Here is a 23,187-nt window from a genome sequence, read left to right on the forward strand (position 1 = left end):
AGACCCTGCTAATAAGGGTTCCAGTCTATGGAGGAGAGGAATGCCTTGGTATCAGAGTCAGGGACAATCATCTAACTAAACACTGTGTAAATATATATAGCACAACAAAGTTGTTAATACGAGAACAGATACTGAAATAACTAAGCTATTGTTTCCTCCAGGTATTAAGAAATACTGTTTTAGCTTGCATCAATTTTATCTGACCAAGTTCAATTGACCCCTCACCTAAAGTCTGTTCCATCTCTTGCTCAGTGTTGTTCACGACTTCCCATCAGCAGACAGGTGTTTAGCCATTTCCAGGAAAGCAGGGACTCGGCACACACAGCAGTTACTTGGGAAGACAAATGCTGTAACCACAAACATCCCCCCCTTCCTCCTCCTTTCCCTAAGCTTTTATTGCTCAGGTTGGGAATATCCCTTCGGTCAGATGGGGTCAGCTCTCCTGGCTGTGTCCTGTCCCAACCTTTTGCTCAACCCCAGCCTACTGGGGTCGGGGGAGCCTTTGTCACCTACTCTAGATTTTCCATTGCATCGCTGGAGTGCGATGGCAGCGATGTGAAGTGGTGCCACTACAGCGATGCGATGTAAAATCTAGAGTAGGTGACACCAAAGCATGTACAGGCTCTGCAAGGGACTCTAGCAGTGGCACTGTTGGGTTCCCTCCTTCTGGCATATTCATGCTGTTGCAAAAGCATTTATTTTACAGAGCTAAATCTGAAATGAGCTGGAGATTGGAGACAAAAAATAATTTCCCTGATACTGTCCTGCTAGAGAGGGAGCTGCTTTAAAGTTTGCATCTTTTTAATATTTTTCAAACTGTGTAAAGTGGTGTGATGGTCATGTTGGTGTGTTGGATAGTAACAAGAACAACTTACTTCTACTCCGTACTCTATTTGAGGGTGTCCCATTTTTACACACCTTTCAAAATGACAGTACAAATTCCTAATTTACTAGAGAAACTTGAAAAAAAACCCTCATGATTTTGAAAATGCCTGCTGTAGTGTTGTTTTCCGAGACCCAGCATAATTCATGCTCTAAAAATCTCCTACTGTCACACCCTGCTGCTATTTGTTAGACTTTTTCACTAGGGAGAGTGAGTGAAAAGTCAGTAGCACCCTAACGTGCAAGGTTACAGCCCTGCTAGGCTGGATTTTTTTCCCAGCACACCCAGTTTTGGAGGCTTGACAGTGTTTCTGAAACCCTACCCAAAAAGAGCCTTTGGAGCGGTGGTTCTACTCCCGACCCAGCTCACCAGTGGTTCTTTGGCTAAATATGTTTACAGAAGTAATACTGTGCTCTATTGCAACATGTTTTTCATTTGCTATTGAAGACCCAACTTTTTCTGGCAGAAGACCCAACTTCATTACCTAATAATGTGGGATTGCAGATTTGTAAGCTTAGGTGGTTCAGCCACTCTGTTTATTTTTAAAACATGTCTTAGTGGGTTTGATGGCAGAGAAGGCCTTTTCCAGTGCTGTTGTCATACAGGGAGTGGGGAATTTAAAGAGATGCTTTTGATGTTTGTAAACTACAAATTACTGGTAATCTTTTTCCTTGTAAATCCACAGTTGGCACACTTTTATCTTTTCCCAAGGTAGGTTTAGCCCAAGGGGCTACAACTTTCAAATGTGTGTGACAAAAATTATGAAATAGCTATCAAGTTTTCCATTTCAGACTAGCAACTTCTTGAGTGCTAGGCTGCTTCGAAGGGACCACTGGTTTTTGTTTGTATGCCCTTCTGAATCCATGGCTGTAGGTTTAAATTAGATCTGCTGAGGTAGTTTCATGAGCTTCCGAGTCAGGACAATTGTTTCAGGCCTGTCGAACTTAAAAGACATTGCCTTGCCTTAGAAACCAAGTCTGCTGCCAACTTTGAATTTCAGTCACATTCTTAGGGTAAAACCCTCATGGCTTCCACTAAATTAAAGAGGTTGAATTTACAGTACATCTACTGCAAGTGCTTCTGGCACAGGAGACACCAACCACTGCTGCATCAGAAGGCAAAGATGTGTCAGCTAGTTAATTAGGATGAAGAGAGAAGTTGAGCTCCTCCATCGAGGTGTTTGTGCACCAAAAGCCAAATCATGTGAGCACAGATATTTGCATTTTTGATGCTCTTGCTTTTGTGCAGTATACTCTGTTACCCTTACCAACCATTGCATTCTAGGAGTTGCTTTATATTCTGTGTTGAAATTATCTCCAGTAGCTTGCACATTTAGAGCATTGTTTTTTAAAGAGTGATACGATCAGCTTCTCTGTTGCCAGATTAAAAAAGATACATCCTTTGTTTCTTCAAAAGCAAAGTTGAAAGGGTGTGATTTGGAACAGTATTTTTTCTTTCCTGCAAGCTTTTAACAATTTTAAAGAAATTATAAAGTATGATATAGCAATAGTAGCGCATTATCAAGAGCAAAGAAGCAAACATGCAACTAGCATGAAGTCTTTCTAGGTTGGCACCTATAAATTAAAACACGCCAGCAGATCTGCAGCTGTAACAATCGGTAGTCTGTCACAACTCCTTGCTATGAGCCAACTGAAGCCTAGAACTCTGTTTAGATTGTTCTGCTTTATTGATGCAGGTCTAATAAAAATATCTTCTCTCCATTTATAGTGCAGTTGCTATGTGGGGCCTGCTCTGATGTCTTGTTCCTGCTATCAAATGTTTTACACTGCATGCTGGTTGGTACTTCTGGGCAGTCAATTGAGGATTTGGTATGTACTCATTCATATTAGATATTCTACCTATTTTTTTATAGTGAGTGAAGAGGGCTGTGATAAAGCCCATGTTTTGTGATGACGAGTGAGATGCAGAAGGCAGAGATCGCTGACAGTGAATTTAATTATTTGTAATTAAAAAGGAATGAATTTCCAGTATTTCTGGCTAAAACATGCTCTGTGTTAGTAATCCTAAACTGTCTCTGAACTCAGTGTTTGCATATGGACAGAACTGATTTATGTATGTGACATTTGACATGAAGTGCCAGATTCAATCACATGAGGAGTGATGAAACACAAGTGCATTTAGAAGAAACAACTCTTAACACGTAGTAAGCCTGCTTGCATCCTCATGTGCTTTGGATAGTCTATGCCAAATTTGGCTGCCATCTTCATTTTTAAGAAGTGAACTCTGTGCCCAGCTTCTCTGTGGTAGATAAGCTCCCTTCTAGAAAGCAGTACCCTCAAAGTGCCTGTTACACCTACCGTAATTGGCATTTACAGAAGGGAATAGCTGGGGAAATTATCCACATGAAAACAGCGGGTTTGATGTCTCGTAAGAAGCCTGAGACTTCATGCGGGCAAAGCATTCCTACATCTGCTCCTGTCCTAGGGCGAGAGTTGGGTTTTATTGCCTTTTATGGGAAATGTGTAATCTCCTTCATTTTTGTATGTGAAAGATTAGAGTATAACTCATGCAAAAATCATTAACCTGTGTTTGAAGAAATAAAAAAATTAGAGAATTGAGTGTGTCTGTCTGCTTTGGGAAGCTGAGGAGAGTGAAGTAGCATTTTTACATTTGTGTAACAAATAGAACTAAGAATACATAATGTTTCAAGAGTTGAAGCATATGAAAAATGCTAAGCATCATACACTGATGCTTCAGAATCCCTGTATACACTGTGTTAAAGGTGAAATACTTTGAATTGCAACATAACCATGATGAATTGGGATCAATGGGGACACTGAATAGGCATTAACAATCAATATCCAATATAAAATAAGAAGAATGTGACGTAGTTGTGAAGCCTCAGTATGTTGTGTGTGGTTTATAAGGCTCTAGCATGCCACTGAACTCCACAGTAAATACTCCCAATTTCTTACTGATTGAACTAAATTTACAGGTCATGATCCAAATTTAACCAGGCTTTTTTTTTTTTTTTTTTTTTTTTTAACTTTGCTCTTAGGCCTTTGCTCCTTGCTCTGTTGTGTTGCTGTAGTTGTAAAACACAACATGCTGAACACTACAGAATCAGGTCAGTATGCCTTGATAAATGTATGTTTTTGTTCCTTCACAGAAATGAGAATTTCAAGATGCAACTCAGCATGGGCATGTTAGTGTTTGTATACATCTGTCACTTTAACAAACTTACTGGAAAAAAAATATCAGTCTTTACCTATTTATGTTGAAACTTATTTTTAGAGTTCAGTACATTTTCTAAATAAAAGATGTCTGCCTTAATATTGTCTTGCTGTTTTCAAAGAAAGAGGCAGTTAATACTACTGACTCTCATCTCTTCCAAATCCTCTTTTCTTAGGAAAGTATCTGTTAGCTTTTCTTCTTGATTTTTATTTTCTTTTTTAGTTCATTGAGGTTCCACAGATGTCTCTTGGAGTGAGATAAACTTACATCAGTGACCCAGGAAAAACCATCTTCTTTCAAACACTATAGCTGTTTTCCTGGCCTAAACTCACACTGATAACATTCAATGTTAATACACTTTTATCTCTATGAACAACTCTTCAGGAAACAAGCTAACAGAAAATGAGCTCATTTTTTGCAGCCACTTATGTACTTCTATAATTACAAGACTGTCCACAAATATGTTACAGTAGATTTTTTTTTTCTTTTCCTGCAAGAGCCTAGAAATGTGATTATTACCACATAGAGAAGCTCAGTTTCTCCAAGATCTTGCTACAAAATTTTCTTGTAGGAATCCAAAAGATAATGAGCATACACCATTAATGGATTGTGTAAAAGATGCAAATTTGTATCCAGGAGATAAGAGAATTTTAATTTCTTAATTATTTGCAATTAATGCATTCTTTGTGACTTGTGATTGCCTCTGGGGTTAAGGTGGTTGAAGAAAAAGGTGCCAATTCTTGTATAATTCTAAACAGCTGCTTGAGAAAGGTATTTGTTTATGTCGCTATCTTGAATTATACCTATGCATTATGTACTTGCATGAACTGCTACAGAAATTTAGAGATCAAGACATCCAACAGGCCACACATTTGTAAGTTACTTGAAATGTGTTTGAAGTCACAAGCCTAAGCAGTTAGATGACAGAACCCAAAAAGGAGTAAGAATTATCTCTATTGTAGAATAGCTTAAACTATGACAACTACTGATGCTGCAATATATGGCACTGGCAGTACATTGCTAGTGAGGGTACAGCTCTCCTCCTGAATCAAAATGAGCTGCAAGAATTGTCATTTTGCTAGTATAACTGCAGCTCTGCTAGTGACTTTCACCATCCCAACTAGCCTTGCACCTTTACACACCTTGAGGCACGAGGCTAAAACATGCTGCTTTTTGCTTGATGTTCAGAAGTCTGCACAAAAACAAGGCCATAGTGCTGACAGTGAGAAGTTACTGTGCAGAAAAGGATAACTGCCCAATTATTGGTTAAAGAGTGGGAAAAAAAACCCACAACCTCGGGTTCATTTTGTGAGAAGCATGTTGTATTCTAGTTCTCCTAAGCTGTCTTTGGATTTCACAACATCACAGGTACATACCCAGCAGCGGGCTGGGACTTTGGATACTTTTACCAGCATGCACAACTCCTAGAGAATCTCAACAACAAAGGTGGTAAATAATGTAAAGAACAAGAACATCCTAAAGGAAAAGCCCAACTTGGCTCCTTATTGGTTTGTTAATCATTGAGATTTGCCTGATAAGTAAGTGAGGCAGGGAATAAAAGTGTTTGAGGCTGAATTTGTAGCCAGAGTACAATGTGGTGTTTAAATGATCTTTCTGTCCCCAGCTGCAGAGTGCAGACTTGGCCCTATGTGTGATTCAGAAAGGAGCTGGAGCTAATGGAATCCACTACTACATCTTGCAGCTGAAGAAGCACCTTCTCCAAAGATGCCGAACAAAAGGCATGTGGCCAGGGAACAAGAGATGCCCACTTTGGGCAGATGAAAGCTTCACTCTCAAGTAGAAGGATAAAGATTTCACGCCTTGCGCAGTTAAGTATACACACTATAGAACCTGAATGTATTACCTAAAAACCGAGCATAAAATAAATCTAGAACTAAAGGCACAGTTTGATGGACCAGGATAGATCCAAAATTTCTAAAACCAGCCTCATTTTACACTGATACAGAATTTCTTTCTCTGACTGTGAACACGAAGATGATACCAATTAATACCAGACTGTAACATAGGACTGACTACAAAATTGCATATACTGGATTTATTGAACAGTAACTCTTTACCCAATTTTGGAATTTCACAATATTTAATCAAATTGTGTGGACTGCTAGCATGCATGCTAGTTCTTATTTAGTGACACTTTATAATTATTCATGGTAATGAAAAAAAGTAAACTCTGCAAACATTCAGACCATGCAAGAACTCATATCTTAACACAGCTGAACAGATAGCAACTTCTCTAAATGAAACATCATATATTTAAAATGTTTCACTTCATTAACAATAAATTAATCTGTGGCATCACTGATCAACAAAACACTAAAAGATAAAGTGTACAGATTGTCTACATACTGATCAGAAAGGCAACATCATTGCTACCTTCATAAAAACCAGAGCAATGCTAATGAGCTTATATACATATTTCATTTTCAACCATATGAACAACACTGTGAGAGAAGAAATACACTTCCATATTTCCCCAATTTTTCCATTAAATAAGGCAATAATAAAAAGCATAGCATCACAATAACCTACTTAAAACTCTAGATACTGAGTCCTGACATAATACAGTGCTCAGAGGAATGTGCAAAAATAAACATTTGGATTTGCACTTTGATTCTTCATTGTGTAAAATTAAAAAAAAAAAAAAAACCACAACCACAAAACCACAACTGTCAGGAAAAACAAAAGAAAAGCTTCTGGGAGAATCCAAACTGACAAAGCTGTTCTTTCAGCCCGTGGCACTATTTGGAATATCTTGAGCATCTGCTAAATGTAGTTTTTGGCTGAAGCAAACCATTAAGGAATAACATTTCACATATAGATAAGGTATAGATAAGATACTATGTTACACAAAACTATGCTTAGTCCTGTGACAGGTATGCACCAGTCCAGATGACTTCAGTTCTATTAAGTCCTATGCTGGTTCTCAACCAGTAGATTAATCTTCCTCAATGAGACTTAAGTATTATATACCTCCAGAATTAGCTAGCAGATCAAGGGGGATGGTAGATTATTTTTATCACTATTGTGTGATAGTAACATCCCATTCCACTTGTGTTCTTTATAAGACCTAGCCTTAAACAGCTTTCCACAGACACAGAGAATGTATATACCAGTGCAGTATCTCAAGTCCCAAACCAGAATCCCACCTGCCTCAATGCATACAAAGTGTGTAAGATCAGAAATAACTAGACTGCAGTATAAACTGAATGTAACACTCCTCAACTGTGTTCTCAGCTTATCAAAAGCATGATGTAAAAGACAAGCCAAGACATTCAGCTATCTTCTGGGTGGGCTAAGAGCACACATTTGTTCAATTACCAAAGCTCTGCTGAAGTATTTGACTCAACCGTAGTCTGACCCTAGAAACAAAAAATTAGGTCAGTCCACTATTCAGAGTAAAATCAGTGATAAACAGCTGCACATATTTCTAGAAAAAAAAAGATAATAGGTTTCACTTATCAATGGGACAGAACACTTTTCTGAATACTATAAAAGGAATATTACTACGTATGTTTGTTCTAGAGTGTCTCAGCAGGATGCATGAAGAAAGACCCTGCTTCTGAGGGGCTTTGCCATCAACTGTCAACACGCTGTCTGAAGTGGTCCACGCTAGCTAAATAAATCGCTGTATTAAAAAAAGGCCTGTAATTAAAAGTCTTAAGATCCAGTCATTTATGTAATGGGAGAACCTAAAATCCATGCTGTATTACAGTACTAACTTAAAAGAAAGGATGTTATTGAAGCAATTTGACTCCTCTAAAGACACCAGTTACTGGGGAAATATACTGTAATTTGATTACAGTTAACAATAATTATAATGCAAAATAGACATTTAAGGAAAAGGATACATAGATGAATTCAGTTCTTCTAGCTGCAATATAAATGTAGAAAGTATCAGAAATGGCATTTCAGTTAGATAAATGCAACAATTATGCTGACACAATGAAATAAATACATTAAGACAGTGAAGGAAATCACTAATAGTGTGGGCTGAAATATATGATTTTATTACAAAAAACAAAGCAAACCTGCACTGAGCTAAATCCCAAATTAAGCTTACATCTTCTGATCTCAGGAAATGTAAAGATATTTTAACAGTTTTGGTTTTTATGGAAATACACTAGAGAAAGGAGAAACTGAAAGTGTAGAATATACAGATCTAAATTCCTTGTTGTGTGTGGTCTTCCCCAGATGCAGGAGGATGGACCACAGGGAAAACGGTCGTAGTTCCCTGGTACATTGGCTGTCTCTAAACAGGCCTACATGCTCAGACACTTTACAGCTAGACTGCTCCACTTGCCAAAACAAGCAGCAGCCTATAAAAAAAGAAAACAAGGTACTGTGTTTTCTAAAACCAAAATCAGGGCAGGGCTTATGTCTTGGGTGATTACAGAACTATTGCTCCTCAACTGTAAATCACTGCCCACCCAGTAGTGTTGTTTTCCTGAGCTGAGTGCTGTGGGCAAAGTTCCATATTTTCTGCCTTCCTAGTACTTACATCTGACAGCAGCCTATCCAGGTTGGAGTCACTGGCTAGTTTTCTTTTATCTTCAGGGAGTTCTTCCAACTCCCCGTAGAGCTCTAGATTGAGGCGAGCAAGTTTCTCCTGCATACTCCGCACATGCTCCATCTGCTCTATGGAACATTCATTTCCTAAAAGGATCAGCAACAGCTTTAGATAAAGAAACCTGATAGAGCAAATGAAGGTGTGAAGATGCAGCTTTTTACATCAGAGAAGAGGAATTTAAACATCAAATTTACAAGTTAATTTGCTTTCTCAATGATTTTTCCCTGTTTCACTACTGAAATTTCTGTCACCCTGTCTGGTGTTACATTGTGCTGAACTTACAATAACCGCCGAATGTACTAACCTGGTTTTTAGCATATACGTGTTTTTTCTATACTCTGAATTTCTCTCTGATTTAGGAAGGCCCAGTATTTTTAACTTTAAATATGATCACAATAAACCTTCTTTCTAATTTTGATAAATCTTGAGGGTTTCTTTCTTGTAACTGATGCTTTATATAATACAGACTTTTCAGGTTCTCTTGTAAAATTGGTGTGGAATTAACATGACATGCTGACCTATCACTAAGCTTGCAAAAGCATATATGCATCTTTCTACACAGCACAGGGAAAAAATGGAAGCAGAAGAGTGTCATGGTTTTTTTTGTTTTTTTGAAACCTCCATCAACTGTGAAGTAGTAAAAAGAGTAAGATGCTAAGACAGAAGAGTAAGCTGGGTAAAATGCAACTTGCATTGGATTCCATAAAAGTTGTTACCAACAGTCTAAAGAGTTAATATGCTGCAAAATCAGGTGCTAAATACAGTTACTTCTTATTATTCCTATAGTGTCATAAGTGACTTTAAACTTGGTATCTTAAATCCATAAGCCAAGGTACTGCCTTTGGTATGCCCTGCTGGAAGCAACAATGAAATGGCGTTTGAATCCTCTCACACCAAAGACAACATTACAATAGGACTACCATTTAAAAATGCAGTAAGATCTATTAAGTTATGTTAAACAACATTTCATATAGCAGAGACCAATATGACAAACTGGCAGTCTGTCCCTACAGCACATTTCTTTGCAAATGTTACCATCGTATAGCTATAAAAACAATTACTGTATACAGACAATTCATGCACTTACCAAATGCTTGAAGTTTGCCAGAGTGAAAGTCATTCAGGAGACTCAGAAGCCCCCTTTCCATTTCCTGGACATCTGATACATCTGTGAGAAAAGAATGTTGGATTGGTGCTGCCTGCGCCCCTTTCGCTTCGCCTCCTGGAGGTTTGGCTTTCTCTTTTATTACACTGAAAAAAAATAAACAAACAAACCAAAAAGATTACTTCCTGCTTTCACTTTCACTGAGAATCTGAAATGTAAGTGTACATCTGGGCTTTGAAAATGAAATGGAAAATATATAATACATATTTCAATCACTTTTAAGTTAAAAAATGGATTACCAGTTTGTCTTAAGAATAAAGAACAACATCACTGTCTTGACAGTTTAATACTGCAAAATGGATTCCAACAATCTGCTTTCCTACTAATAGTGGGAAACATCAATGGAGCACATGTATGTTGTAATGGCAGTCTTAATAATCTAAAGAGGACCATTACCCAACAATGGCACATGGGGCATTACCTGTGTAAAATCACCCAACAAGAATCTGCAAATTCTCTTTAAGCCAGGGAGAAAAATCCTCAACAATTGTATGCTCCTATTGTTGCAAACACCTATAGACTACAACCACTGTGGAAAACAATTCATTACAACCTATACAGGAAGGTGACCTTGCCTCTAGATAAATTTTCCTAGAGCTCCTTCTTCCCACCTTCAAATAACATCCCAATTTTGTAAAACTCACCATCAAAAGCAGTCTCCCAGTACTCCAACACATACCAAACGGTACTAGTCCATGCCCAAACAAATGTTAAATGTGCTAAAAATTATCTACAGCCCCCTCTGCAACAAAACCATCAAAATTCCTGGATGCCATATATTTTTCTCTAAACATAAAATTTACTCAGAGCACCATGTGCCCATAGAAACTACATGAATGAAAATGAATAACCATTATAAAGCCAAATGAATACACAATAGATATGGAAGCTAAACAGACAATTACCAGTGAGAAGCAGTATATTCCATCTCTGACCCAGAGACAGACGAACAGACACACAGACTGCATCCTAACCTAGTACAATTCAGGTAAGGGGCTGTTTTTATCCCGGATTTGCCCACCCACATGGGCACACAGCCTTTCTCTCTCATTGGCATGGCTGCTTCTGCAGCCTTACAGTGAGTTTGTTCAGAATCTGATTCAGTGAAAGATTTGGAGCCTAAAAATTAAAATTTAGAATACTGTGGGATATTAAAAAAAAAAAAAATCACAGGCTTAGTAAAGGCTTTATTTAATTAGTGAAGATAACAGGGTTTACAGCATATTAAGGCCCACCCTTCCCTTGAATACTCCCATGCTCTGCAAGTCACAAATTCTCTCTTTCCTATGGGAAATAATTTTTTTTCCAACCTAACAGCTTCTGTAGTCTATCATATAGACTACATAATAAATATGCTGGAACAACTAATTGTCCAACAATTATCATATCCGGTTCAACTCAGAGCAACACATCTCAATTTAACTTGGGCTATTTCTGCTTCAATTCCAGACTTAAAGAAAGGTTTGTATGCCAGAAAGGTCACAGATTTTTTCCACCTGTATCTGAAGTTTAATACAATATATTACTGTTCCTGGAAAACTTATTTAATGAGATTATTGCAGATGAAGTGAAAAAATGAGTTAACTACTCCTACTCCACTATCATAACAGCAGTTCATCCTTACGTTGTTATGTCAATTACCACTCCTGCTGGGAAAGTTTCAGAAATTGTCTGTATTACCACTGCTTGGTAAGCTTGACTTAACAATTGAGCAAGAATGTCCTTTTCCAAAACTTAAAGCAAAAAGGACGTTTTCTTCTCTAGCCAATATTGTGGGCTACAAGAAATGAATTCCTAGTACATTCCAGAATAGTGTGGAGACTTAAGTAAACTGTACAGCCAGCTGCAGAAACCACCAATTTATAGCACGTTAGTATTTATTACTATTATTTCCCTCAAAATAGTAACACATTTTTCCTGAAAAATAATGAATAATAAATTTCTGCAATGTGAAGTCTATACATCAGGTCAATACTGGATCCTTCAAACAGACTATCTGTGCTAAAGACAACAGTTCAGTATTTAAACTTCTGCTCATACTTACAGGTCAATAAACTCATCTGCCTTTCTCTAGCTAACGTTTCACTTTAAAAATCCCTCTTCACTCATTCATCTACTGTATCTGCCATGGCCAAGAAATATCTTTTGTAACATGCAGGAAAATTAACATTCTCAAACTGAAACAGATGTATCATCAATAACACACAAACTATTCCAAAATGGTACTTTCTGAAGAGCTGAATGCCTCTCTCTGCACATGAGTATGGCCTGGGAGCTACCACGGCCCCCACTCATAGGCCCCCAAACAAAAGACATCCAGAAATTCCAGTTCTAGCTCATCCTGTTCAATATACATCCTTCATTTCCTGCCTTCCTTGTCAGTTCCAACCTTGCAGTCAGGTAAGATTTTATTTGTTCCTCACAGCTGTACATCTGGGGCTCTGCTATCTCCCATATGACACCCACATTTGCCATATTTGATCACCCAACTCTTGTCTTTCACCCATCATGTCAGGCTATCATCTCTTCAGCTAAATTGTTACGAGTCTACAGCATTGCGTAACATTTTATAAAGCTTACAAGAAGAGTATCCAGCACCTTCCTTTTCTGTAAAACCATTATATTGCATTAAACACAAACTGCTTTGCTAAAAAAGACACATCATCAAAAATTTTCACAAGTCTGAAGCTCGCTCTTTTCATTCTGTCCCAGTCAGTCAGAACACCCTTCAGACTGTCTGAGCATTGGCAGGTTTCTGGCTCTCACTTCCACTAAGCTTTCAAGACGCTCCCAAGCTTACCGTTTTAACTTTGGTTTTTGTACTGCAGGCTGTGGTGCGGGATTTGAAAAGGCTGTACTTTTGCTGACCGGCACTGAGTTTTTCTTGGAGTTAGCAACCTGAGCAGGGTGACTGGTAGATGATTTGGGGCTCCTTCTCTTGATTTTCCTTTCTTCCATTTCTTCCAATTTACTGCATCTGGACTAATTTCTTGCCCTCCAAAGGGAAGGAAAAGAAGTAAGAAACATCCATTAACTGGCATGTACAATAAGAGCAAGGGAAAAAACAGGTCACAGTGCATGGAAATACAGCTTTATAGTTTCTTCAAAAAGGTGAGCAGTCACTCATTTCTTCAAACAAGAGAATCCAGTTTTCAGGAGAAGCTGCCCAGGCCTGCCTGATCAGCAAAACAGGCAGGAATTAAAATCTTCTGCATCAGCTTCGGCCGACAGGTACCTCAAAATTATCTCAAGCTTTGCATCCCATGGATTACTGCTAGAAAACACCGTGACTGCTCAAGTCCACGCCGATCAAAATACCGAGAAACGACGGTGGCATGAGGATGTTGTGATTCATCCTTGCCAAATAACTTCCTCTAAAGGGAGGGGCAACGGCCTTGTCAAAGCTCAGCCGATGGCGAGTTATTATTGCTATTATAGATGCTACTGATGGGTGCTACCCAGCGATACATACGCTAGATGGCTGCTATTATCGGGTGCTACCTAATAACCTCCTGGCCTGGGGAAACGCCTCCTCTGCAATCCACCACCCCGCTGGGGCGGCAGAGGCTGCAGCGCGCACAGCGAGGCGAACCCCGGGACGCCATCGCCGACCCACCGAGGGCCGCTCCCCCGCTCCGGACCCGCCGCCGCCGCCACCTCCCGGAGCAACCACCCCTGCCCCTTGCGACAGACGGCCCCGACCGCAGGCCGCCATTTTATCAGCAGGCAGGCCGGGGACGCCGCCCGTCACTCCGGAAGGAGGAAGGGGGGGGGGGGGAGAAGGACAACCACCCAACCCCTCACCAGCCGCCCTGACGGCGCACGTTAAACGGCCGCCGAACCGCTGGCCCCGCCCCCCTGCGGCCCCGCCCCCGGCCGCCCGCTACCTGTGGGGAGGCCGAGGCCCCGCCCCCGGAGCCGCGCGCGGACCCCCCCGGCCTCGCCGGCTCTCACCCCTCCCCCGGCGAAGCGGCAGGCTCAGCCCGGCGCGCGGGTCACATGACTGCGCTTGGGGGCGGAGCGGCCCGGCTGCCCTGCGAGATGCATTATGGGAGTCCCGCCCCCTGCCGGCGGCCGTACTCCCTCGGCGGGCAGGGCGACTACCGTTCCCAGAATCCCCCGCGGCAAGAGGCGGCCGGCTGGGAACGCGCGCAGGCCACCTAAGTCGAGCCCTTCCCTGCGCATGCGTGAGAGCGGAGCGTCTGCCCGCCCCTCCCGCCCCTCACCCCGGGTGCGGGGTGGGGTTGCCGGGCGGAGCTGGAGCAGCCGTTAACGGCTGAAAGGGGCGGGGCCACCGGCCGCCTCCTGCCGCGCTCCGAGGGGCGGGCGAGCGGGCGTCTTCGTCGGCACAGCTGCTTCCCCTGACGGACAGCTGTCTGCGGCCCCGGGGTCTCCACGGCGGCGGGAGTCCTCCGCCGCGGGCCGCACCGTTGCCCCGGGGCCCTCCGATCTGCGCATGCGTGTCAGGCTCGTCACGGAGGCGCCGCTGGCCGTGCTAGAAATGCCGGCGAAACGACAAATTCCCTAGGTCTCAAACGTGAAAAACGTCAGGGGAGCCGAACGGTTAGAAAAGGGCTTGTCGCCGCCTCGGGAGCCCTGCATTTCGCGCCCCGTGGGACCCGCGGAGCTGTGTCACCTGCAGACACACAGACGCTGGAACGTGAATGCGTTTTGTAGGTTTGAGGCGTTGGTTTGGTGCGTGAGGGGGTCTCGTCAGTGACGGGCCCTGTACTCCAGAGGGCAGCGTCACTTCGCGCTCTGGAGCTCTTTAAGCCTCCGCTCTTTACCTTTCCCTTCCCGGCGGCTGAGCTCTCTACTCCGAAGTAGCAGGGGTAGGTAACAGGTCTGGTAGACAAGGAGGACCCACCCTTCTGTCATACAGCTACATCCCTGCGACAGATGTTCCTGGGGGGGTTATCGATCCAAGTTAAATGAGGGGGACCCTGCTGCCACGTTTAGTTTGATGCAGCTCTCTGTCTTTTCCGACCTCAATTCCAGTCCTGAGTACTTGGCTTGCAGGAACTTCATTTTCAAGGCAGGCAGTATTAGCAGGGCGTGCCTACCTAGCCTTAGTAATTAATAAATTCACCCCCTGTCTTTTTCCCGGTGCCGTCGCTATTGTAGAGGAACTCAAACAATTGCATTTCTGGTCATCACTTGTCTCTTCAGTGGTCCCTGTCACTGATGGCTTGGCACATCTTTCCTAGCTATGGCTGGTAGCTCGAGGCATTTTTCCCCCATGTGACAGTAGTTTGTCATCTACAGAGATGAACTTACCAACTACCTCCACAATTTGTCCATCAACTTGAATATCTTCTACTTGTGATGAGATCCTAGTTTTTAAATGAGAAACATGTTCATAACTGTGTGTTTTCTGATGAAAATTCTCAGACGTTATTCACACCAGCTGTGAAGGGTGGGTATAATCCGCATCACCCAGAGTGAAAACATCAGCCCAAAGCTTTACCAGTCTTTGCAAGGGTGTGTGTCAATATAAAGTTATCTCATGGCTTAAGAGGTGCAGCTGGGATGCATCCCTACCTCTGCCTAGACCTTATATGATACCAAAAAATGGGTTCTCCAGTTGTACCCTGATCCTGAACTTTCTCATGGATCTTGAATTAGACCCAAGGGGGTCTAGTTAGGTAGATATAATAGTGCCTCATCAAGACTTCTGTGGGACATTGCAGTTGTGAGACTCAGTGGCCACTTTGAGTCTGAAAAGGGGTGCTGTCAAAGGGAGATGGCAGTTGCAATGACTCTCAGGTGAAGGACAGGGACCAAATGTCCACTGCAGGTCACTCTGCAGTGAACGTAATTCCTTGCAGCAGGACACAGCTTGAGTCTGAGGAGCTGGATCAGTTCTGATACATTACAAAGAGTTTTGTTGCAAGAAAGCTGTACCAGGGATTGACTGACAGTTCACTTATGGGAATAAACAATCTAGGGGTGTTTACATATAAGCTACAAGTGTCACAGGAAAAAAGGCGCAAGTGAGAAGAAAGAAAGAAAACTCTGTAACATCAGAGATACGTTAAACAAAAAGGTGGTGGTACAAGACTTAAGGGACAGTTAGAGAAGCAGAAACAGTTGTTTATCATCTTTTTGATTCTTTAGTACAAAAGGCTTCTGATACCTAGTTTGGCATGCATTACAGGGAAACAAGAGCTAGCAAAATTCACACAGGCTGTAAGCCAGTCACAAATTCTCAGCCGTAGGGCTGCCCAAGTAGAATCCTCATTCACACACATACATATATGTGTGTGTATATATATATATTGGGGGGGGGGGGGGCTACAAAAACTGGAAAAAGTAAGATTTACAGACAGGTTTGTGTAGATGTTTGGGAGATTTGTATGAGATAAATACTGTTTCTGCAGGGTAACTTCGGAAATGCTTGTTTTGTGTGCATTCTGCTCACTTCTCACACGCTATATAAGCAAGTAAATGTACCCACCTTGCAGTTTGTATATAGAGGTGTGGTTTGGTTTTTCCCCTGTGATTAATGGTGTTTTGTGCATGCAGAACAAAGCAAAGAGGTTTGACAGGATGGAAGGTGACTAGGTATCCTTTGTTTCTACCAAAGCAGTTGAAATAGAATGTCTTATGGGCTGTTTTTAAATAAAGGGAAAATCTTTCCATCACTACTATAAGCATTTTTAAAATAAAGTTACTGTTATATTCAGAAGACAGTTGGATTCCGCAGTCAACCCTGCTTCAGTTTAGTATCTCAGTATGAGGGATCAAGTACACTAACAACTTAGTTACTCTTACAAAAACAGTGTGTGACTTGGCACCCCAGAAAAGACGTACAATCAATTTTAGCACGCAGGTAATGATTTGCTCCAAGTACATTTCTTATCACTGCACACTACATGACATTAGAATTATTATTAAAATGTCTCTGTTACTTCTATATCTGATTTAACAGAGCCTACAAGGGCAGATAATTGGGAAAGCATCAGACTTTATTGTATGCTTTCATAGTGAAAGTTATTTTATAGTGAATAATTAATGCCTTATGAAAGATAATACTGAGTTAAGAGCAAAGAATCAAAGGTAGCATGGTCTTGATTTGATAGGACAAATCCTATTGCAGATAACACTGTTGCCTGGAATCAGATAAAGATATCATACGTTCACCAGGGGAAAAAAAGTGTGTTTTGGACTATCTCCATGTAGCTGAGCTTTTGCATAATTTTGTATTGTGGTAATAATTCAGAGTTCGGAAAATGCTTTTTTCTTCCTTTATAAGGCTTTTTTCTGACAACACCATCAAGCATTACAGTGGTAGCATTTGTGTATACTTGTTGACTGAAGTGCTCCAAGCATAACAGTGTTTTAATAGTAACAATGTTATTGTTAAAGAAGCAAATTAATAAGTTAATTGAATCTGATTTTATTTACCTGTATATCTCCTTACAAACTAGAGGCCCACCTTTGAAGATGCTTTGAAGAACAACTTCAAAGAAGTTAGTCTGTACTTTGTATTGAGATATGCATGCAAATAAAATCAGATTCTTCTTTCTGAAAACCCTATTCAGTTAACATGAGATGGCAAGTCAGTTCTAAAGGCTTCCAAGACAGTGATGAAAGCATCTAGTTCTTTAGCTTCTATAATTAATCTCAATGTATTTCACAGGGTGGCACCTTGTACTCATGGAAGCATGACATTACTGTAGCATCACCTTCCGAAAAAGAGCATAGTCTGGGACATACCTGTTCATATGAAGTAAAGTAATTATTTCTGGTTTACGACTAGCAGCATAACAAGGTGCGTGTGTATCTATCAGCCACCTAAATGTGCCGAACAGTGCAGCAAAGTTGAAATGATATATAAAGAAAATTAATTAACACTGGATTAATATAGATGTAGAATCATGTGGGTTAGGCACATGTGTATGCTGCTTTACAGAATGATGACAGATACGCCCTCAAGAAATGTCACTGAAAATGTGTCAACATGTATAATTACACTGTGTCTGTCTCTATATGTACACACACTACAATTTGGCCATCTAAGCGAAGGAATATAAGCATATATAAATATTTAGACTTCTATATTATTACTGATCAGTTTCCGTCTCTCTAACATGAATAGTCCATTGAAGTCAGCACTATTACACAGGAAAGCAAGTAGTTTAAAACCTCCACCAGTATTATGTGTGTATCTAGTGTCAGCTTCCTGCAAAAAAATCAATTCTTGGTTAGCTACCAAAACATTAAATATGTGACCTGCTTACAAACTAAACAAATCTTTAGCCAGAATGTGGATGTTGCATAAACTGCCTCCTCAGGCCAGCAGTATGGTGATTCGGGCACCCACAACACAGTAACAAAGGGAGGAAAGAGGGAGAGCAGAAGAGACCTGCTGAATCACTTGGAAAGCAGAATCTTTTTGGTTACACGTAAGCCTGCCTCTGAAGTACGATGGCTGCTCAAAGCTTTCCCCTTCAGTTTGCCCGTTTCCTACCATACACCAACCTATTTAGCTCCTTGCTAATGTCCTGCTGGGACTTTTCTTGGTCGGTTTTGTTCCAGCCTTCCTCACTTCTGGAGGTGTCTACTGTTGTCATGCCTCAGTTCCTTCTCTTTGACTAAGTATATCTTCAGTTCTCCTCTCCAGCCTTTGGCCCCTTGCTCTTATAGTCCCTCAAAGACTGAGATGATCTCCCTAGGACCTAGGAGATCCCTAGGAATGAAAGCTGATTCTTCTTATCATGGGAGCTTTGATTAATTCCACCAACTATAAAGACAGCTCTGCTAGTCAGAGCAAAGGTCCATATAGCCCAGTGTCCTAATTCCAAAGCAGCCAATTGCAGATACCTGCCAAAAAACTGTAAGAAGCGGGCAAACATGTGATGCTGCCTCTGAGTACTTCCCCGTCTCCAGCAGGTTTGTGGTTCAGACGCAGTTTCTGTGCACACAGCAATGTTACGCAGCAGTCACCCCAAGAACCTCTAGGGCCTGAATGCCCCTGACCAGTCCCACCCGGGAACCCCCCCTCCCTGCCCATGGGCCCAGGAGCCCCATTTCATCTCAGCCCAGGGCCTTCAATCCCTGCCTAACCTAAGGGTCTCCAGCTCTCTCCTCAGCTCCTGGCTGGACCCCTGGGATGTATGCTGTGGTCTTGTCTCCAGAAAAAAGCCACCCTGATTTCTTTATATGCCTGGAAAATTAATGTCGAAAGAATATTACTAACATGTCCACTAGTTAGTCGGGATTTCATATTCACAGTATCATGAAAATAATAGTTGTTGGAAAGCACCTCTTGAGGTCATAGCATCATGGGATACTTCAGGTTGGAAGGGACACCATGAGGTCTCCAAGTCAAAGTAGGGTCAGCTGTGTGCTCAGACCAGGTTGCCCAGGGCTTTATCCAGCCTATCTTGAAAACCTTCAAGGATGAAGACTGCACAGATGTCCTGTGGCACGATCTCCTGCTCAGAGCAGGGCTACTGCCACATCAGGTCAGCTGCGGCTTTGGCCAGGCCTTGAAACCTTCAAGAATGGAGGTTCCACCACCCCTGCAGATAACTTGTTCCAGTACTGCGTTACAGTCCTAGTGAAGAAGTTTTTCCTTACACAATTTTTAGTTATATATGAGCACATGGTATTATTCTGTATGGATTCAATAGACACAGAAGCTATTGTACAGTTACAGTTGCCTTCCTCTAAATATTTGTAACATGCATTAAGATCCTCCAGAGAGAAAGCACTTTGGAGCTGTACATTAGCTGTTTTAATAACCCTGATGCTCCATCTGGAAAAGAAAAGAGTCTATCATTGGCTCTGCCAACACACTCAGTATTTAAGGTATAGTCCCAAACCTAATGCAATTTCTCAGACTCTGTCAGGGATTTAAAACTAAGATTAGTCAGAAATGCATTGGTGGTTCACTAGTGTATAACGCATTCTCCATTAGAATTATTGCAAAACGTTTTCCATGTTTTTAGATGCTGGCATGTTGTAAAAAGAGTAGGGTTTTCTCCAGGATAAGGCTGTGGTCACTTAAAGGAAATGTGGAGGGAAAGCAGAGAGGGAAAAGACTTTTTGCACAGGATGATTGCTAATCTCCATCTCTCACCATTGTCTTGCTTGGACAGTGCTTGTGCATATGTTAAAATACATTATAATCAAATGATTCCACCAAACTTTCGCTAAATTTATCATAACTAACCTTTCTTACAGGACTCAAATGACACATTGATAAGACTTGAGAAAAGGCTTGGATAATATGGCACCACTCCTTCAAATGCGTGCATGCATGTTCAATAGTAGACAACAATGAATTTTATATGTGCTTTTGAAATAAATCAAAATAAACCTTGGGCAAGTCTTTCATCCCTGGGCAGCCTGCTGAATTATTTCTGCAGGTACTCGTTGAGCTACTCACTGTAAATGTGATGATGTTTACAATCATTCTAAGATTGGCAACATGATATTTACAGAATTCCATCAAGGTCAGCAAAACAGAACCCTTGTGAACCAAAGTGGGAAGTAAATTCAAGAAACAAGACCAGATCAGAAAACATGTGACAAAAGGCTTGTCTTCTGCACAGCTGGGGACGTATTAGTGCAGAGTATGGTTTCTGATGTATATTCTGGAAATAGTATGTGGAAAGGATTGTTGCATTTTATTTAACCTTAAATTTGTAACACCTGTTCTTGGCAGGCACCTGCTCTTTTCCCCTTTTAAATATTTAAATATTGAAATATTGAATAATGTTTATGATTAATTTAGTACAACAAGATAGAACATGCAGCTCATATCACAAAGAACCAAGGTGCATCTTTTGTTTTCTGTAGCCTGCTTTTTAAACTGTTCAGTAATTTATCACAAGAGGACCATAATGGAGTAAAACCTTGCAGAAAAAAAACAGTCTTAAGGTAGCAATTGAAATAAAATACTTGCTCAGTAGTTCTAATAGTTTGGCTAAGTGCCTACAAAAATTGTTTTATTTTCTTTGCCAGTGTTTACACTTAATGTCAGTAGGAGAAACTACTATTCACATTCTCTCTATGAAATGCCACTGAACAGTATTGCTGGTACAGAGTAACCCAGGCATGTCAGGGAAGGTCCAGTAAATACAGTTTAACTTTTCAAAACAATTTAAGCCTCACCTCTAGTGTGCACAAACATGGGCTTGTGGACGTAATCACCTGCACACACCTCAGAATCTTCAGTCATGGCCAAGAATCCCAATGGTGCGAAACTCTGTACAAACTCAGGGAGCAAATAAAGGCAATTCCTACCACAAAGATCATACAACAGGTGGATACAAGACAAAAGAGGAAAAAGAAAAAAGGAAACAATTACACTACCTGGATCTACGTGATCAACCATGGTTTAAGCACAGCAGCAACCTAATTTTTGTCAAACGTTCTGTTGGCATCATGGGCAAGGATGAATTTGTAGCTTACAGGAAAGAATTTGTCGGTGAATTTTGGTGATGGATCTTTTGGCTTAAAAGAAAACCAGGCAAACTTATAATTTTCTTCTTGAGCCACACAATATAAAACTAACCTGAATATACTTTTTTTTTTTTTTAAATGGTAAACTCCATACGCAAAATTACAGGCCTCATTTGGAAACTTCAATTCAGCTCAAGAAAATCCAGTAATTTTTTCTAAGTGAGAAGATTTGTGAAGATTATGCCTGCAAAGAACTGTGAAGGCAAGCAGGTAGACTTCCTTTATTGAATGTGCTAAGAGCATGAAATACAGCTCTCATAATTACAGTTATAGAAATAAAGTTATATTATAGAAATATATAGTTATATTCTAGAAATATAACTCAGATTGTTATCTTAATATCAAAGTAGGACAGTGATTTATTTGCAGTCTGCAATTTTTCCTGGTCAGATTTGTAGCTGGCCTCAAGTCACTTCTTCATGCTGCTTGGGAAATTTAATTCCCTTCCCCCTCTATAGCTTGGTGGCTTGGTATACATACAACTGCTATGGTGTTTGAAAAGCATCAGCTGACTATTTTTTTCCAGGCTAGAAGATATATTGCTGAGAAGTTCCACTGACTACACGTCTGTTCTCCCAAACAGACATTGGAAAGCATGTTTGTAATTTCAGACACTGTTTTGTTAGACATACACAAATGCAGAACTAAAAACAACCAAAAATCCATTCCCTAAAGAGAATAAATGTACACAGAAATATTTGTTCAGAAAACTGTTTCTAAGCAATGTATATGCTAAATGGTATACTAGAGTTTTCTTTTTAATATGATTTTACTCCAGTAACTCTAATTAGCAAAGGAAAAGTTAAATATTCAAAGCATTTTCCTTTGCCTTGGAAATACTAAAAAGAAATAGCAGTGAGAAGTCTCAGGTCCAAACAGGACACCTGTGTTTGTGTGCACCGTATTTGTGTAGAATAAAGAGGGCCGCTATAGCAGAACATTTAAGGCTTAAATACATGATGGAATACAGTGGGCATGTGAGTAGCACTGTTTCAGTGAAGGCAATTGTACATAGCCTAATAGTTAATTATAGTATGGTAGAGTAGATATTAGTGAGAATACTTCAATTTTAAGATTTTCTTAACTTAACAGAATAACAGGTTTAAATGAGACCTTCTTATCAAAGTATATTAAAAAAAAACAACTATAGGGAAAGCATAGTAAAAAGTTATAGACTCCAGTGGAAAATAACTGACTATATGCACTTACAAGTTTTGGTTGTGGATCACAGCTGTATTAGCATTCAAAACTGCAGTGATAACTGTCATTAAATACAAAGCACAGAAATTCAACACATTAAAGAACCAAAGTGGCATCATTGTGAGACTGTTTTTTGGGTTTGGGGGTTTGTTTCATTGGGTTGGTTTTTGTTTTTTTTTTTTCCTATGTATGTGCAACCAGGGATTAAATTTGCAGACTTTTGGGAAGAGACCGTAAGGGAGACTCCTGAAAGAGGCTCAAATACAGTCAGCATTTTTTCTCTTCTAAAGAAGCCATTCCTGAAATAGGAAATAGGTTGAAATTCTTTACACTTTCTTTCATCCCACTTTTAAGAAAAACTAACAGAACTTTTTTAGCTGTATTTCACTGTATTTAAAAGTTGAATCCTATGCTATTAAGCTAAGTGTTTATATGTTTTTTCTTGAACTAACTAAAAAATTATTTTGCTAGAAATGCTTAAAACTCGGCACATTCATAGTCCTCTAAGGAATGCATACTCTGCCAAGTCTGAAAACACTTGGAACAGAAAGAAGGTCTGAGTAAATCTTGCATACTGTGCTACATTTTTTTTACTGATTTATGAACAAGACGCTGATGCTTAGCTTGTACAGTTTGTCTGATCTAGGCAATGAAATAAACACAGCTGCATTTATGACAGTG

General features: G+C 40.5%; 1 protein-coding gene and 1 long non-coding RNA gene across 7 annotated transcripts; one reads left to right on the plus strand and one right to left on the minus strand.

The window, feature by feature from the left end:
* The first annotated feature begins 2,319 nt into the window (after positions 1-2,319).
* On the plus strand, positions 2,320-6,089 carry LOC115344299. The gene is made up of 3 exons (XR_003924494.1): positions 2,320-2,712; positions 3,903-3,971; positions 5,703-6,089. It is a non-coding gene; the product is annotated as an uncharacterized LOC115344299 (long non-coding RNA).
* Positions 6,090-6,119: 30 nt separating this feature from the next.
* On the minus strand, positions 6,120-13,909 carry CCDC28A (coiled-coil domain containing 28A). Of its 6 annotated transcripts, XM_030021347.2 has the most exons (6): positions 13,786-13,908; positions 12,632-12,826; positions 9,754-9,917; positions 8,598-8,752; positions 7,948-7,970; positions 6,120-6,879 (listed from the first exon to the last, which is right to left on the minus strand). In XM_030021347.2, the coding sequence occupies exons 2-6, from the start codon at positions 12,787-12,789 to the stop codon at positions 6,825-6,827; spliced, it is 555 nt and encodes a 184-aa protein (XP_029877207.1). In that variant the 5' UTR covers positions 12,790-12,826; positions 13,786-13,908; the 3' UTR covers positions 6,120-6,824. The 6 variants fall into 6 exon arrangements, with proteins under 6 accessions (XP_029877207.1, XP_029877202.1, XP_029877205.1 ...); XM_030021342.2 differs by lacking the exons at positions 6,120-6,879; positions 7,948-7,970 and having other exon boundaries at positions 7,983-8,752; positions 13,786-13,909; XM_030021345.2 differs by lacking the exons at positions 6,120-6,879; positions 7,948-7,970 and having other exon boundaries at positions 7,983-8,752; positions 13,719-13,833.
* Positions 13,910-23,187: the final 9,278 nt, after the last annotated feature.

The sequence above is a fragment of the Aquila chrysaetos genome, chromosome 8 (genome assembly GCF_900496995.4).
Source record: "Aquila chrysaetos chrysaetos chromosome 8, bAquChr1.4, whole genome shotgun sequence".
Lineage (NCBI taxonomy): Eukaryota > Metazoa > Chordata > Aves > Accipitriformes > Accipitridae > Aquila > Aquila chrysaetos.